This window comes from Protomyctophum bolini, assembly GCF_963924005.1.
Source record: "Protomyctophum bolini genome assembly, chromosome: 9".
Taxonomy (NCBI): Eukaryota; Metazoa; Chordata; class Actinopteri; order Myctophiformes; family Myctophidae; genus Protomyctophum; species Protomyctophum bolini.
The window spans coordinates 16,941,007-16,958,934 of record NC_137870.1 but is presented as its reverse complement, the minus strand read 5'-3'; the positions used below and the strand labels follow the sequence as shown (position 1 = coordinate 16,958,934).

Here is a 17,928-nt window from a genome sequence, read left to right as displayed (position 1 = left end):
CCACTGTAACAGTGACATGCAGCAAATGTTCCGGCCAGTCAGGAATCGACTAGATACTTGGGTGGGTGACGTGACATGGTGTCCCTGGCTGTCCTCAGTGTCACTCATGTATAAATAAAACATATATTTGTCAAAAACCTTCTGAATATTGTGCAGGACATTATGCTCCATGTGAACATACTCAAGATTAAAACATTTCATTCCTCATTTCTTCAGAATTTTCAACCAAACACAGCAAAAATCATATGGTGCGACTGTCCCGGCCTTGTTTCTCAAAGTAGGAACTTAAATAAAACTAAGGAAAAAAAAGCTAAAATTATTTTAAAAATTCCATAAATATAATATAGATGTCTATTTGTGAGCCTAATCTTTTCAAAGTCCAAGCATAATGTTTTCAGTCATTTCTGATCAAAAATATTTTGTCCCCCAAACCAAAATCATATTGTGTGACACCATTTTGGGACATTTCAACAGGCAATTGTTTGGACACCCATTGGGATAGAGAGGTACTTCTTCAGTAAGGCTGTTCAGCACTTGCATTACAATAGCATGACAGGTGTCTGTGGTGAATTATCATTTTAACCTTTTCATGAAATACGATCTTGTTGGAACGCTGACCAATGCGACTCTTCCAAGTGTCTGTGGGTGTGACACCTTTTTCATTAAAAAAGCTAAAGGTATTAGATTTTTTGGTCATAATTACATGTAAATCTATGTTGCTTTGTTATAGCTAGCATGTTGTTAGCATGCTAACGTGTAGCTAGTAGCCTCAATGTTATGTTAAGTGCAGAAAACGTAATATGGTGTGACACTTTATCATAATGGTGTGACTGTTTTCCTGTCACGCCATATGAGTTTTTTGTCACACCATATGGTACAAACTGTATTTTCCTACAGATATAACAATAAATAACAAAGTCCCATGCTTCTTTTGTCCATTTAAACATTTGTTTTAAACATTTTCACCTAAAATCTGCAACTATCCACAATAAATTGTGTTTAATTTCGTTTTATTCAGTCATTGCCATGTTATTCAATGTTAAAGCAATTTTCCTGTTGCTGTTTTTCCTGAGTAATTGTTAAATCAATCTGTAAAGTTCAGTACTCACTAATAAGTAGGTTAAAACACAGTTTGCTTTGAAAAATGAAGATATGATCATACGGTGTGACACTAAATAATTTGGTGTGACGTTCCAAATAGTGAAAAAAATCATACCTTTATTAATGATGAAACCATTAATGTTCATGGATTACATAGCAAATAGTCTAAGGAAGAGTCACAAATATTTGTGTAATTTTAGAGAAAGTTTTGTCACAATAAATACAAAATATATTGAAAGACCGATAACATGGGCCTCACATTGAGTGTTGATTACGGAAATAATATACAGATTTAATACATTTTCACAAAACTATAGTGGATTACAGGTTAGTTATGATAAAAGACTTTGATAAAGTGAGCAACTTAAGAAAGGTGTACTCCATTTTCATTTTATAAACAATTATTGTCATGTCACACCATATGACGATTTTAGGCACAAGTACAACAACATGCTGAATAAACTCTGATTCCAATAAAATATCTAAAAACAAAATATGTTTCCATAAAGATGAGAGTGAGTAGAACAAAAGTAAATCATTTATATTCCTGTTATTTAAAGGTTTTTAAAAAACACTTTTTTTGGGGTGTCACGTCACTGACCCACTTGCTGCCATGCATGCCTGAGGAATGTGGAACGCGTCCTACCCATTCGGCTGTTGGGTTGCCCCAGATCACATTTTTTTCCACCAATGCTTTCAAGTGTTCTTCAAAGCCTATGATGTGAATGTATGTGAATTGTAGATTATAATTTTTGAAAAGGAATGGTTGGAGTATGGTAATAACAAATATAAATGGCAGTTACAAAACCAAAGTCTACCTTACTAGTTTTTACTTCACAGGAAAACACCCTACTTACAACATTCAGTCAATAATAACCATTTTTTGAGGGCTAGCCCCTCCTATATACTGCTTTTGTCCCCACACATCTCAAGATTTGCCATTGACAATGAAAAAATTAGGTCAAATGTCCGCTAAATCTTGTCCCCACACGTCTCAAGATTTGCCATTGACAATGAACGGATAAATTAGGTCAAAATTCCGCTAAATATGACGTAAATTAAACATCAAAACATTAAACACCATTGAGATTGAAGAGAAAATGTACGTCATATTTAAACGAGCAAATCAGCTAACCACAGGCAACAGGCATTCTGAATGGCCAGTACGAGATGATGTATGATGATGTACGATGATAAGGGCGCAACTCACTTCACACACAGGTGTGATTTTTACCATAAATCTACTGTATATAGCCTACGTATATGATATATCCTTATATACAGATGGGCAGAACTTCATGGAACGTGGTGAGATAAGCAGGTTGATCATGAGATGATTGACTTCTGAATAGGTCAAATGTCAAAGTCACAATCAAGTTCATGGTCAACATTTTGTGAACATGTACATTTTAATTTGCTAAATATTTCTCTATGAAGGAATTCATTGAATTCAATTCAAATTTAATGTAATTATTCAAGAGACAGACTGAACTATATGCATATTTGCTTTAACAAGATGGTTAGAGGGCTTGATTTCTGGTTATATAAATATTTTAACTATAATCATGGACTTTTAAAAGTGAAATATATGTATATTCTATTTGGCATCACTCAGAGGAGGGTTAAAATAAGTCTTTATAAGAGGGTTTATAAGCCTAATTTGGCATTTAAAGCTAAGCCAGTTGTCCTGTCCAGAACTAGCACAAAAGCCTCTTCCCAAGCTCTGGACCACCCCTATATCTCCATATATGGAGCTGGACTGTTCTGACATTGCAACACTTCATATTTGGGCATGCCTGAGCCTGACACAGAACTCCATATATAGGAAAAAGAGACAGACTTCAGAGAGATACAGAAATCTTCATATATGGGCATAAAAGGGACACAGACAAGATGGGTGTAACGGGTACTCTGACACGGGTACAACGGGTATTGCATAGCGTGATAGCCGGGTGGGGCTTGGATCGCCAACTTCACGGGCACTACCACAGGGAGTGCAGTGCCCTGTGTCGAGTCGGTCGGATAGCCGGTTGTCTGTAACCAGGACAGAATCCTCTGCCCTGGCTCTGGACCTGATCACCCTATATCTCCATATATGGAGCTGGCATGTTCTGACTTCATATTTTGGCATGCCTGACACAGAACTCTATATAGGAATAAAGGGACACAGAGACAGATACAGAAATCTCCATATATGGGCATAAAAGGGACATAGATGGTGGAACGGGTATTCTGAGTCTCTGACATGGGTACAACGGGTATTGCACAGCTGAGTGGGGCATGGATCTGATCTCCATTCTCCAACATCCATCGGACTCTGTCCTCTACAGCCGAGCACCGGTCTAGTATTATACAGTAGATAATAATAAATTGGTAAAACCGCTCAAGAAAGACACTTTGCTGTTGTTTGTCTGGACTCTTCACCTGTGACCAATCCGGTGTGGTTCAACAAGCCGTTTGTTTAAGAGGATTTAAGAGGACTTTTAATTTTTTTTAATAATCTCCACCAATAGCCTGCAGGCCAAAGGAAAAGGGGGGTATTGTCTTTTGTATGCACATATATTTGGCATTGGGCCTCCGCCTTGTTCTTCTCTTGCATCTGCATGTTAAGAAACCAATCAATCACTGAATCACCACAAAGGTTGTTGCACATGACACTGGGCTTGACTTTCAACAACAGTAGTAGTAGTAGAGGCCGAGGGGGCACTTTGGAGTGTTTTCGTTGACTCCCCCTTTTCTCTTTCGCTGGCCAACTGACGCTGCATGTTCAGGGCAAATTCCATCAATTCCTCATGTGACACTCGCAAGTGACATGGCCCCTGGGACATGTTGTATGTCTTCACTGTGTATGGAAGACTGGGGTACATCATGTGACCTTCCATGGGCAGGGAGGAGATGAGGGCCTGGCTCTGTTGTTGTACCTGCAGCCTGCTGCTCTCCATGGTGGAGGTTGTGGGCCGCATGAACTGGGCATTGCTGCTGCTGCTGGTGGTAGTTGTTCCTGGTAGGCTGGTCACGTTGTTGAAAGATGGTTTCGATTCGTCATTGGTGTTGCCCAGGCTGTCCGACTCAGACGCTTGGAAGGTGAGGTCCATCTCTTCCTTGTAGCATGCAGCAGCTGTGGCGCTCACATCCGTGGGCTCATCATGGGGTGGTGTTGTTGAGTTCAGCGGTGATTTGAGACAGGATTGAATCAGGTCTTTGCCTGCCTCACTAGTGAACATGGGCTGGAGCTTGTCCGTGGCAAATTTGTAGAGGTGTCCCGTTTCACTGGCCACTAGCAAGAGAACCTGGGATCCTGTCAGAGTGAATAGCTGTTTGACCTTGTTTATAATGCCATTTTTGCGCTTGCTGAAGGTTTTGCGTCGCTTTAACGTGTTCTCAATGAATTCATATTCTATCTTTACACGGCCGCGTGTCTTCTTAGGTTTTTGCAGTGGGACGGCTGCACCGGCCTCCTTCTTCAGCTGCCCTGCCTCAAGCTTCACCCCTCCTCTCATCCTCTTGCTGCTGTCTCCAGTTAAATCCATGGAGTCATATTCATCTGCTGTAGCCTACAGGTGGAATAATGTCCTGAGTCTCTGCATGAAGTGCCTGTGATCTGCATGCCTTTATGGGGCCACATTCTGCAACGTCACCTCCACGTCACACTCTGTAAGTTCTGATTTGTTTATGATGAGTCATCATGACCATATGTAGTATGTATGATGTGTGGTGACACGCGCAACCATAGCAACCAGCTAGCAACACGTGCGACGCAACTGCTGTCAAACGGGAACGAAAACAAACCCCACGTGCATGGCGCGGATCCCGGTCGGTAACGTGACGTCACCACTACGTGTGAAATTCCATACAAACATAGCCTATTATGTACAATGGGAAATTAGCATTGAGAATGTTATAGTAGCTGCTACGCCTATACGCAATTAAGGCTGGGAACGATGTGTAGGCCTATTAAACATATCTGAATTAGAATGTAGTTGAAACTGCATGATATGCAGTCTTGTCAGTCAGTAAGGTGATGGCAATTGGCAACATAATGGTATATGTAGTGTGTCTGCTTTGTCACAAGATGGTGGACTTTCCTAACATTCCATGGCACAAGACAGTTTTCGACAATGGATGGATCATATGGATGGGTGCTTAATGTGTAAAGTTAACTATACAGAGGAGAGGAGATGTCCACCGTCCATCACTATTTATCTATTAGACGTATGTTTCCAAATAGACCTATAGCTGCTTCAAATTGCAGCCCGGTTCCTTTTAAAAGTCATTTTGATGGTCTCTGACTCTGTTTGAGAAAACACTCATGCATAAACCGTCCGTAAATCATGCTAACAAATGCTCTGTTTCCATTGTGACTGCCCGTTACCCGTACAGCAAAGAGCAAACACAATGTGCGTTTATGAGAGGTGAACTGAAAATGAAAGCAAAAGATGCTCAATGCTGGCATACAGTTGTTTAGGTGTCACACAATGAGGAAACTGCTGGCCGGGAAGAAAACTACGTTTCCCACAGTGCACCGCGCGTTCTAGTGACATCCACGCTGTGCTCCGCCACTGCGGTTGTTGTCGTTTTGACTGGTGGGACCTTAATGGTTCTATCAGAATCGTGAAAACGGTGGAATAACCGTCGCCAAAGGGAACATTCACACAGTGGAACCGATCTCTGGGTGCTTATTGACTACCCGGAATCACCGACAAGTCGAGGTTTTTGACCAGCCGTCGCATTTTCGGTGACTTTAATCGCCATGTTATCCTCGATTCCTGGCAGGCTGTTTGTGCGAAGGTCGCGCAGCCTGTCACCGTGCAGCCGCGTCCTCCAGACGGGCACGGGCGACGCTATCGCAGCGAGCCGCACAGAGATGAACCTGGGCCGTCACCACGCCGCCGTGCTCACCGGCGGGTCCTCCCGGGGCTCCAGAAAGGGTATTTTAGCCGAAGAGGCTAACAACAAACGTCCCACTATGACGAGCCAGCCGACGGTGCAGTACCACCACCTGGCCCCTAGGTGGCTCTCCAATCTCGAGAACCGCCGTGGTTCATGGGCGGCCATGGCCAGCAGAGGGCACAATAACAACCTGTACTGGGACGCAGAAGGAGGAAGAGGAGGAGGAGGAGGAGGAGGAGGAGGAGGAGGAGGAGGAGGAGGAGAGAGGGGAAGGAGTGGATATAGAGGAGTTGCATCTGCTGGCGTTCTGTCTGCTGCTGCTGTGGCCTTCTGCCTGAAGAAAGACTCTGACAACAAAGGTAGACCAAATCAAACCCCGGCCCCCACCAGTTTTGTTTGTATAGGCCTGTGACAAAAGTGACAATTCAATTTAAGGACTTTTAACTAAGACTATGTTAATACCTAATAAAAGACTATTACTGCATCAAGTAACAAGTTATCAACAAAGTGTAGCCTACTACAAATAGGCTACTGATCAAACATTGGCCAAATAGTCAAATAATAAAGGAAGGATGCCAACATAGTTAAAATAGACAATCTACAAGATCACAACGTTGTCAGCTCGTAGATGTGCTATTAGTATTTGCACAATGTTTATCTGGAACCACGTAAAACTAAATGTAATGCATGCCTCAACTTCTATATAATTCTATAATAAGTGCTTGTCCATAAGGTATGATTATTTTGGGGTGTCACGACCTGAAAAGGTTGAGAACCACATCGATCCCCATAAGTTATGTTGTAATGGGGACTCTTACAGTCCATTTGGTTCCATTTTGCACACTTTCAGAGTTACAGACCTATTCATATAAGTCTGGATTTCTTTGAGGGGCACTAGCCCCTCCTATACACAGGTTTCATGTAAAGTGCGTTACAAATAAATTGTAATATATTATTGTTGTTGTTATTATTAGTCCTGTAACGATCAATAATTTAGCGCCCGGGCTCCCTCAAACCCCCTCACGGACCCCTGGATGTCCCTGAACCACACTTTGAGAACCACACTTGTGTTTGGGCATGTATTTAAAATCTACCCTGACAAATGTATTATACCAGCATATATCAGATTAAAACTTTTATCAATTTGTGTGATATCATATAACTAACTGCAATTCAATCTACACACAAGCATGTGATTCTAACATCTGAAAATTATAACAATTCTGTAAAATAGAAAAGTATACAGGGCCTGGAGGTTGAACATAAAAAGATGTGTGTTTTGTGTCTAACTGTTGCTTTGTTTTCCCCAGGTGATGCACTTCTGGAGGCAGCGCGGATCAACAATGCTCAGGATATAGCCAGGTATTATTACTTTACTGTTATCTACTGTATAACACATCTACAACACTCGCATAAAGTCGGTGTGCTTGCACTAATATATTTAATTTAATTGACCATAATAAGGACTCGAGCAGCAGCATTCTGAACCAACTGCAGTTGTCTTCTCATGTAGGATCGTCTATTTCCACAGAGCGAGCGTAAATGAAGCAATACACTAAGTGGGCAGAGATCCAAAAACCTCTTTTCAAGTGATTTTCCCAAGTGGGCGTGGTTTTGAGGTTAGGTTTAGGGCAGGCATAGTTTATGCGAGGTTAAGGTTAGTTTTAGGCATAGTTTTAATGAGGTTAGAGTTCAAATCAAATCAAATCAAATCAAACTTTATTACAACAGCCAAGGCTGACCCAAGTGCTGAACAGAGAAAAAAAAGACAGTAGAGCATAGCAATATAAAACAATGAAAAAAGAGACAATAAAATATAAAACAGAGCAGGAAATCAATATACAGGTAAATCAGGTGCAGTTAAAGGCGAGGGAGAACAGATTAATTTTGAGGAGGGAGTTAAAAGCCCTAATTGACTCGCCAGATCTAATATGGAGGGGCAGCATGTTCCAGAGCTTGGTGCCCGCAGCCGCAAAAGCACGATCAGGCATATAAGTTTGCGGCCCGCTCGGGCGAAACACCAAAGAAAGAGGCTCTTCCAGTCCGGTCCGGATAGTCAGTAGAGTCTCTTTTCCTGGTGTTTCTCCCAGGTGGATGGGGTTTTGAGTGAGGTTAGGTTTAGGCATTATTTCTGTGAGGTTAAGGTTTGGATAAAGTGTTCGTGAGTTTACTAGGGCTAGGTTTAGGCATAGCTTTAGTGAAGTTAAATGTTGGGGTTTAGACACAATCAAGGAAAAACTACTGTGCCAGTCATTGCTCTGACGGCCAGTAGAGGGAGTTGTTGGACTGTCAAAGAGACGGAAACACATTGACTGTAACTGATAAATTGGATGATGATGATGATGAGGGAACATTGTAACAGGGACTTAGCTTAAGTTGACATTTCCTTAATGCATCTTGATTTCTATCAATTTGATGGTTTACATCTTTCAATTCCTTCGCCCCAAATCGATGATTTTATTCAAATAATTTCTTTAAACAATCGATTAAATCAGTTTGTTTAACTGTTAGACCCCTACACTGTTCTCAGCCTCTCTCAAATCACACTCACTCTCCTCTGGTTTCACTGCTTCAACTGTGTGTGTGTGTGTGTGTGTGTGTGTGTGTGTGTGTGTGTGTGTGTGTGTGTGTGTGTGCATCCCTAGTTCACAGGAGCATGAGCAAAGGGGTGAGGAAGCTTGATGATATGTTTTCAATTTTTTATTTTCCTATAATGAACAGAAAGGACACAAGAATAACGTTTTACAGTTAGACAATATAGAATAATGAAATTAGGTACCCATAACATCTGGATCTGCTACTTGTGATGCTTTTGTGTGACGATCATAAATGTATGAAAAATACACAGTTAAAATATTGACTGAACTGAAGATAAGCAACGATATCCTTAAGACCTACAGTACCTATTCATTCATCCGGTGCACTACCACTTGCATACAAATCCTGTATCTGTAGCCCAAGGTAAACATGTAAGCTGACAATGGTATAGCATTCACCTTACAAACCTCAGTTGACTGGAGTCCCACAGGGGCCTATGGTAGGCTCACTCAATGTGTTGCTATTTGCTATGTGCTGTGAGCTTGTACTGATGGATCAGTGGTTATCAAACTTCTGAGTGGTGTAAGCATAGGGTGCAGCCACTCCAATGCCCAGCTATGTCTGTCTGTCTGTATGTATGTTTAGGGTACCAACAGATGGCACTGTTGAGCTTAACACTGTGCACAGGTGCATGATGGGAAGCTGCATTTTTTGAACCACTCACTTCAGACAGGTCTGATTTGTATTTAATTTCAAGGACCCCCAAATGAATACAGTATGTACTTATTTGGGCGTGGACCTCCATCTGAAAACGTTTTGTGTCTGGGAACCCCAGAAGAGAAGATATAAAAGGAAGAAAAATACATACTTTTTGTTTTTTTCCCCCAAAATAAAAAAGGAAAATAAAGCAATTTGATGGTAGGGGTGCAACAGTTCATTGAACTAAGGATTTATTTGATTATAAAAAATGATCGATAATCGATGATTGAATAAAATCAATGATTAATAATCTATGCCTATTTTGGGCATGCAAAAAGTTTAAAAAAAATCGTCAGAAGAGTTTGATTATTCCATTAATCAAAAACATAATCGATGGTTTAATCCTAACAAAATAAGCTGTAGTTGCAGCCCTAATGTGAATCTTGAAAGTATCTCACACACACACACACACACACACACACACACACACACACACACACACACACACACACACACACACACACACACAGCCATAGGTGCATGTGAGTCACTGAGACAGAGGGCCTCACACTGCCATCTCTGCGTATCAGAGTGCGTCTGCGTTGGTGTCGTGGGTGTTGTGTTACCTGACGGGGTCGGGGTGCAGCAGATGGTCAAGGTGAGGGGGCACTCATCCACAGAGACGGACACAGATGTGTTAAGTGCTCCGCTTCCGTGTGTTATGGTGGCAGAGGAGTGTCGGACCAGACGCTATAGAGCTCTTGTTTTTACTGGGGACCCCCTGGCAGCTGTCACAGAGCCACTTCTCCTCCGGTGACACCTGAAGTGAGTCTGTAAAAAAAATCCCCAGTGTCGGTTTTACTCTGGGAGTGGACAAATGGAACCAATTGGACCCGTAAGGGTCAGAAATCTACGTTCAGATTTTTCTTTTTGCAAGCCATTGTTCCAGCGGCCCCAAAAGCCTCAAGGGCAAAAACTTTCTTTTACCAGGCGCTCAGGACAAGTAAACAATGGTTCTGTGAGACACATGCACGCATACCCGCACGCACGCTCGTAAATGAGATTCCTACTTTGCGCTACATTTGTTCATGTTAGTTTTAAGTAGAAAAAGAACATATAGATTTAGATTGGCTATTTTAACAATTTAAGACTTTTTAAAATGTACTTTTCACCTATAATGACATTCCCCAATTAGAGATTGATTACACATTTTTCAATCATCAGTTTTATTTTATTTTAATAATCGATTTAATCGTTTATTTTAATTAACTGTTGCATCCCTAAATTCTGATCGGAGTTCAGTTTCAGACAGACCCCCCCCCCCCCCCCCCCCCAAGGCCTCTGTTGACTGTAAACACTGTCTGTCTGCTTCAACCCAGGACAGACGGACCGGCATGTGTGTATGCATGGACAGTATATCAGACACTGTATCAAGCCTGGTCTCTATGCCCGTAGGCACTGAATTGAACACACACCTGGCCTACAGACACACATAAAGTGAAGTAGTTGTCATGTGACTACTGGCCATGTGTTCGCTTTGCAGGAAACAAGCTATACACAGTCAAATCGTCTGTGATCATTTAAAGTCATTTATCATGTAGGATTTTTTTACTGTATATGTTTATGCTAGTGTGCCGAAAACAATTCGGTCAGAGACATGTTTTTGTAGTTCATGTCATAAACTCCAAAATAAATGCTGAAATTGTTTCAGTGTCATTCTTAGATGAGTACTTTAACTACGGTACTAATGTGATTGCACACTGGTGCTTTTCGCTGCGTTTTGCAGACCCAAAAGTAGTAGGCTACGGAAAACAGATACAATCGACACTGGTCCGAAAAAACCTTCGCAACTGTGCAAACGTGATTGACATGAAGTGATGTCGATTTTGAGTGGTGCTACCCACTCTTATTACGTGACTTTGTGTGTATGTGCGTGTGTGTGTACAGTATGTATGAGCACAGAAGATGGCACTGTTGAGCAGCGACACACGGACACACACACACACACACACACACACACACCGAGGCCAGGGAGGAGGACAGTACAGTACACTGTACTGAGTACAGCACCACTCACTTCAGAGGGGTCATATTTTTTTTAATGTCCTCCCCCGCAACACCACATCTTTACACTGAAGATAGCCCATCTACAGCCTGTAGACTGGCTATTTTTGGGGTATATCAGCGTGCTATAATGACATGCCCAGACAGAATAGGGAGGCTAGTGTTCACACTGTTAAACATGTGATATGAACTCCTAATCGCACGTTGTTTTTTGTTTCCCCCCCCCCAATCAGGCTGGTGAAGGAGAGCGTAGACCCCAACCACCGACACCGACTGGGCTGGACCGCTCTCATGGTGGCTGCTATGAACAAACAGCACAGGTGTGTGTGTGTGTGTGTGTGCACGCATTCGTTCATTCGTACTGGTATCGCTATACTTGTGGCTGCCAAATGTCCCCACTAGTGGAATTTGATGAATAGACATTGTGAGGACAATTTCCTTGGTCCTCAGTCCTCACAAGAAAAATGGTTGTTTTTTTATTTGGATTTACAATTCGGTAACGATTCTGGTTGGGGTTATTATTAGGCATTTCGAGGTTAGGTTTAGGGGTTGGAGAGTTGACTTATGCATTATGCTGTAGTTGTCTGTATATGGCATTTTGTTGATTATAGACACAACAAAATATTTTTTGGAGAGATAATTGGTGTGCGTTAAGCCTAATTATTCAACAATTGCAATTCAATTATATACTGTATATTTAATAAATGCCTTTTTTACCCGACATAATCATTGCGAACGCAGTGAGCACTTACTATGAGACCTAGCAGATCATGTCTGTCTGTCTGTCTGTGTGTGTGTGTGTCCGTGTCCCCCCTTTGTTCCCATATATGGAGCTGAGTGATTTGTTTGTGATTGATGCAACACACTCCATATTTGGACGTATAGCTGCTTTGGGGACTCCTTATATGGTTATGGCTAAGTTAAAAACTTAACTTAAAAATAACTTAACTTAAAAAAATAATAACTTAAAAATAAGTTCGCTTCCCGCGTTTGTGCGTCTTACTGGTATATACTGTACATCAATATTCTTTGTTTGGAGTATCCTGCAGCCTTTACTACACAGTGTGTGTTGCACAGAAATAGTCTGAAGCACCAAATAATGGACAACGGAAATGTGACCTCTTGTACAACTACGCCCAAAATGTCATCCGGCGACTGGCTGCGAGTGCGAGTCGACGGTGTGCACATTTGCGTTAAATAATAATGGCCAATAAAATAATCTCACCGGACTCCATGCACAATGCACATAACACAGGTTATATTTGTGTTAGCATGTTGCGTCAAAAATACCATTTCAACTCTTGGTCCCTTCAACTCCCTTGTCTCTTTGTGTGCATTAATGTGCAAGAACGTTGGTCGGCCCGGCCTGTCTGAACCCCGCCCAGCCGCCGGACGGTCGCTACGCTGGCTCTCTGAAGTGCAAAGTGTGTCTTTCAGGCTGACAGACGGTCTTTACCCTCTATCCCATCCCTCCATCCAACAAATCTAATTAGCCTCATGGCCCCCAGAACACACAACACAGAGGGGCCGAGGCTGGAGTCGAGGTGAAGCCAGGGCCAAATCCAATTTGGAGAGACGGGGTTGGCTTTTCTTTATATAGGCTTTTAGGATACTGCACCAGGACCCTGCAAGTGGCTTCAGTGTTGTCCAGGAGCTCCTAGGAGCTGAAATCTGGGGACATGATCTGTGAAAAATCTATAAAAACGCCCATTCATTAATCCGAATCTGAAGCACACACGCACGCACACACACACACACACACACATGTGACAGAATTAATGTCGTTGACAATATAGCACCGTGTATTTATGAGGATAATGCTCAATGATTTCTAAATAGCTAACCTCTTTTTAATTTATTTGTATTAGCGTGATCTTGATCACATGGTTTTATTGTGACACAAGCCATCCTCCTATAAGCATCTCTCTCACCGTCAATACGTTCACCTTGATAGTATCAAGGCCGTGTGGTCATTGACTCAGCCTCAGACTGTGTGTTCATATTGTCTGCTGATGTTTGACGTATATGTGTACCTTGTGTGTAGTTCAAAGTTGAATTATAGCCTGTGTGTGTGTTTGTGTGTGTATGTGTGTGTGTGACTGCACGCGTGTGTGAGACTGTGCGTGCGTGTGTTTTGTGGTGCATGTGTGCACCCAAATGCATTCTCGGCATGTACGTGCCAATGCTCCAGTGGTGTGTGTGTGTGTTATGAGTGCTATAACTCAGCAAGGCAGTGACACTCTTGTGTTCTCCAAACCCCCAGTGAGCCCTCACTGCTGCAGGGAAGACAGAACACCGGTCCACGCACATCACTCACACACACACACACACACACACACACACACACACACACACACACACACACACACACAGAGACGTTTCTCTCGAATTTATACCAAATATCTTGCAGGCCAACTGTCTATTACTCAGTCACACACAACTTTATTTGCTGGCGATAAGTGAAAAGCCATGGAACCATAAGTCATGAAGGAGCTCCAGCCCGTTGCTGCCGTGTCACCAGCGGCTGGCTGGCTGTCTCTGTGCTGAATGATTCTCACCTCTTGCATTTCTATTTTCCTGATGAATGTGTCAGGAGAGGTAGGGGATTCAAACCGCAGCGCCGTTTTTATATTGCATTATACATTTTATATTGCATTACACATTTTAGGCGTTTAGCTGACGCTGTTATACATAGTGACTTTCAGTGAGCGGACGGATGGCGGGGGCTCAACGTGATTTTGTTCCACAATCATGTGACAATAGTTGGCTGTAGGCGGGGCGGGAATCGAACCTGTGAGCTCTCAGACATGATAGGACAGTTGGTTTACAGTCTCTGTTGGTGCACACCAACCATTAGGGCTGCATAGAGGCTATAGACTGTTTTGATTCATCGAATTAAGCAAATCTGCAAGCTCCCAACAGGAGCAGATTGGCATTTTTTTTTATTGTTTGACATTGTTTGAGACCTTTTGCCTATAATGACATGCCCAAAATGGGTATAGATATTAGTCGATTATGTTATTGAGTTATTGATTATTGTGACGATTCGATTTATTAATTCTTGCCCCTTAACGGAAGCGCTGAAAATGCTAAAGAAAGGGAATGCCCTGCTCCTCCACTTACATTTACAGTTACGCAAATGAGTCCTACCATAAATCTAATTAGCGTGCGTGCGTGGGTGCGTGGGTGCGTGAGAGAGAGAGAGAGAGAGAGAGAGAGAGAGAATTAGGGGTGTGTGCAGTGTTGGGGAAGTTACTTTGAAAGCGTAGCTTGTAAAGCTACAAGTAGCTCACCATGGCAGTAGCTTGATCAAGCTACATAGCTACCCCTGGAGAAATGTAGCTTGTAAAGCTACAGCTACATAGGAAAAGTAGCTCAGCTACTTTTTATTTTTCAGCGTTAAATTGAGAATGTACATGCGGGAGACCCCTCCTCCCCTCTGGGAGACCCCTGCTCCCCTCTGGGAGACCCCTCCCACCCTGCTCCCCTCTGGGAGACCCCTCCCACCCTGCTCCCCTCTGGGAGACCCCTCCCACCCTGCTCCCCTCTGGGAGACCCCTCCTCCCCCTGCTCTCCTCTGGGAGACCCCTCCTCCCACCCTGCTCCCCTCTGGGAGACCCCTCCTCCCCCTGCTCTCCTCTGGGAGACCCCCCCACCCTGCTCCCCTCTGGGAGACCCCTCCTCCCCTCTGGGAGACCCCTGCTCCCCTCTGGGAGACCCAAAATTGTAGCTTGTAACTTGAGTAGCTAAGCTACAAAAAATGACCCAAAAAGTAGCTGAGCTACTTGACGAGGTACACAAATATGAATGTAGCTAAAATACCACAAGCTACAGCAAAATGTAGCTAAGCTACGTAGCTCAGCTACATGTAGCTTAATACTCCCCAACACTGGGTGTGTGTTTGCTTAACTTTGATGTAGAGCTAGGTCTGGGGAGGCGCAGGGCTCGGCCCACTGTTGACACTCTCTTACACAACAATACCCATCTCCATCTTCCCTCTCCGTCCCTCCCTCCACACATTCACGTGCACAATGAACACTCAGCCGAGTGTGACGCCTGTTGACCGTTCCGACTGGCCAGCCGAGCGACTCCCTGGGGTGGTGTGGAGGGCGGGGTGAGTCTCGTTGGGAAGAAGAGAGAGGACGTGAATAATGTTTTTCCTGTGGAGAGCGAGAGTGCGGCTGTACCCCGATGAATACTTTGTCGTATGATCATTTAGCAGACTTACAAGCTCATACATCGCTTCTGCGATATGTGATGCGATCTTGTAGGTCTGCTATTTGCGGCGCACGGCATCACCGTGCGGCGGGGCATACATTAAGCATGTGGAGTGGGATTATGAGCTTGATACGGGGATGATCCTGGATAAATGGAGGGAGAATAGCTCTGGGTATGGGCAGTATTCGATACAATCCTGTCACACATGGCTGTCTGGGAGGTAAATTGGTGAGATCAAGAACGTTTGACCAAATAATGTAGGTGCTTTCAGACACCGTTAAAGGACCACAATGGAGAGAGATACAGTACGCTCTCAAGCTTTGTTTGCGATTTATCCTTTTTGACAGTATGCAAATGTAGATCTGACGAGCACTTTCACTTAGGCACTGCAAGTGTTAAAATAAGTGTTAAATACTGTAGCTCTACATTCCAAGTGTTCGTTCAGTAACCAAGTCCTCGTCTCTCCAGGTATTTAGTAAACAGCACATGTGTTCATCCTATAAAGAGAGATACCTCTCTTACAGGATACATAATTAACAAGACATTTGAAGTAATGCAATTGGAACTGGAACTCGAGCTGAAAAGAAGGTCTTCATGGGGTCCTTTCTCCTGATTTCATTTTGATCCCACCGTTGTGACCTCGTTGACGAGATGTGGCATAGAGGGACAACAGGAGTGGGCCTAGCATAGTTAGACCCCTGTGGGACTCCGTTCAACGATTTATTTAAGGGTTTGTTTGAGTGGTTAAAGGTGGTGCTCACTGACCCCAGGTGTGGGACAGGTGAGCAGGGTCAAGTGAGGGCTAGTGTCTGGGACAGGTGGTCAGATAGGCCGGGCCGGTCAGCTCAGCTCAGCTCAGGTGTCCTTCTGACCAGGGGGACGGAAGTGGCTACACCTCCCCGCCGTTGCCCCGGGGCAGGATGGGAAATCAACACCAGCCAAATGTTGTTGGTAAACTTTAAACTGCAGGTGTACATTTAACAAGCTTGATTAAATCATTTAGGCTTCAGACGTTCTTCAGGGACACCCTGGCTGGTACTACTGTTTATCTGTAGCCCAGAGCCTGTAGGAAGCGCTACTGTAGTTCTGTGGAGTGCTGTTTAGAGTTTTAAAGATGGTCTAAAAGTAAAAATGCTAAAATGCACACATTTACCCTCTAAATAAACTGTAGTTGGAACATTGTAAGTTCATGAGGGAAGACCACGCCAGATAACGATCTCCTCCCTCACTTATCTATCACTTATCTCCAATCTACCTGATAACTCCTCCCAAGCTCACCCGATTCTAATCATTTCTGATAACAGCTCCTCCTCTTTACTCCTCTTGGGCTGATCAAGGGTCTTATTTATACCTCGCCATGCTCAGCTGCCATTTGCCAGCTTCCCTCTTCCAGGGAGTCCCCAACAAAATTAGTTAATATAGCATCACAGTAATGTTAACTCCATCCATATGAGGACCCCCTCTAAAACGAGATGATACATCTCAAGGGGCTATCCTCTAAAGGAAATAAATTTCAATATATATATATATATTTTATACATTCGGACGGTATTCAATAGCAGATATACAAGTTCACAGCGAGTCACATTGTGTCGTGCTGCAAGCTTGTACTTCTGCTATTTTTTAACATGTGTGAAAGTGTCTTGAAACGCAAATCTTCTCTTCTGGGGTTCCTTTGCACAAAACCCTTTCAGATGGGGGTCAATGTGGAGGTCCTTGGTTAACGTTTTGCAACGTTTTTCAACTTGCCCATTCACTTCAACTTGGCCTTATAGAAACTTTCACTGACACAGTGCTGGCAACACTTGTCAGTGGGAGTTGCTGCACACCACACATGATGATGAAATGCCAACAACTCTGTTTGCTTTCAGTGAAGTGATTTCATTTTAACACCAGATAATGGTTTTGAAGTGAATCAGATAATGATGTTGTAATGTTTGCGAGGATGTAAACTTTTGGGGCCGAATCCTCTCTGAAGAATCTGTCTAACTTCGTTACACGCTGCGTTTAGCCGCAAATTAGTTTGGCTGGTCACTCTCTCTCTCTCTCTCTCTCTCTCTCTCTCTCTCTCTCTCTCTCTCTGTCTCTCGTCCTAAACAAAGTTATCCACTTGATCAACAGTTGATTAGTAAAACTATAAACTGTTTATCGCAGCTCATCAGTCTGTGTAATTAAATCCTCTTCCTTTCATCTTTTTATCTGCCTCCTTCCCTCCTTTCAGGCGCTCATCCTTCTCTCCGCAGCCTTCCTCTCTTTGTCTCTCACTTTGTTTACCTTTCCGGCGTCGTTTAACCCCGTCCCGACCGGCTCGCCGGCCCTCCCACACACACCCCTCGGTGTGTGCGCGTGCGTGTATTAATTGTGTTATGCGTGCGTGTTTATCTGTGTGCATGCGTGTTTATCTGTGTGCATGCGTGT

At 43.3% G+C, this 17,928-nt stretch overlaps 2 protein-coding genes across 3 annotated transcripts in view; one reads left to right on the top strand and one right to left on the bottom strand.

Moving 5' to 3' along the window:
• Window positions 1-17,928, bottom strand: part of LOC308321523 (myelin-associated neurite-outgrowth inhibitor-like) — a 395,831-nt gene that overhangs the window by 94,722 nt on the left and 283,181 nt on the right. The window lies entirely within an intron of this gene.
• Window positions 5,663-17,928, top strand: part of clpb (ClpB family mitochondrial disaggregase) — a 53,164-nt gene continuing 40,898 nt past the window's right edge. For both annotated transcript variants that reach the window (XR_013964602.1, XM_080772192.1), the window contains exons 1-3: window positions 5,663-6,350; window positions 7,302-7,353; window positions 11,526-11,612. Coding sequence is in view for 1 of the 2 variants with exons in the window: in XM_080772192.1 (XP_080628318.1) it covers window positions 5,852-6,350; window positions 7,302-7,353; window positions 11,526-11,612 (638 nt within the window). In the remaining variant the exon portion in view is untranslated. The remainder of the gene's footprint in view (window positions 6,351-7,301; window positions 7,354-11,525; window positions 11,613-17,928) is intronic.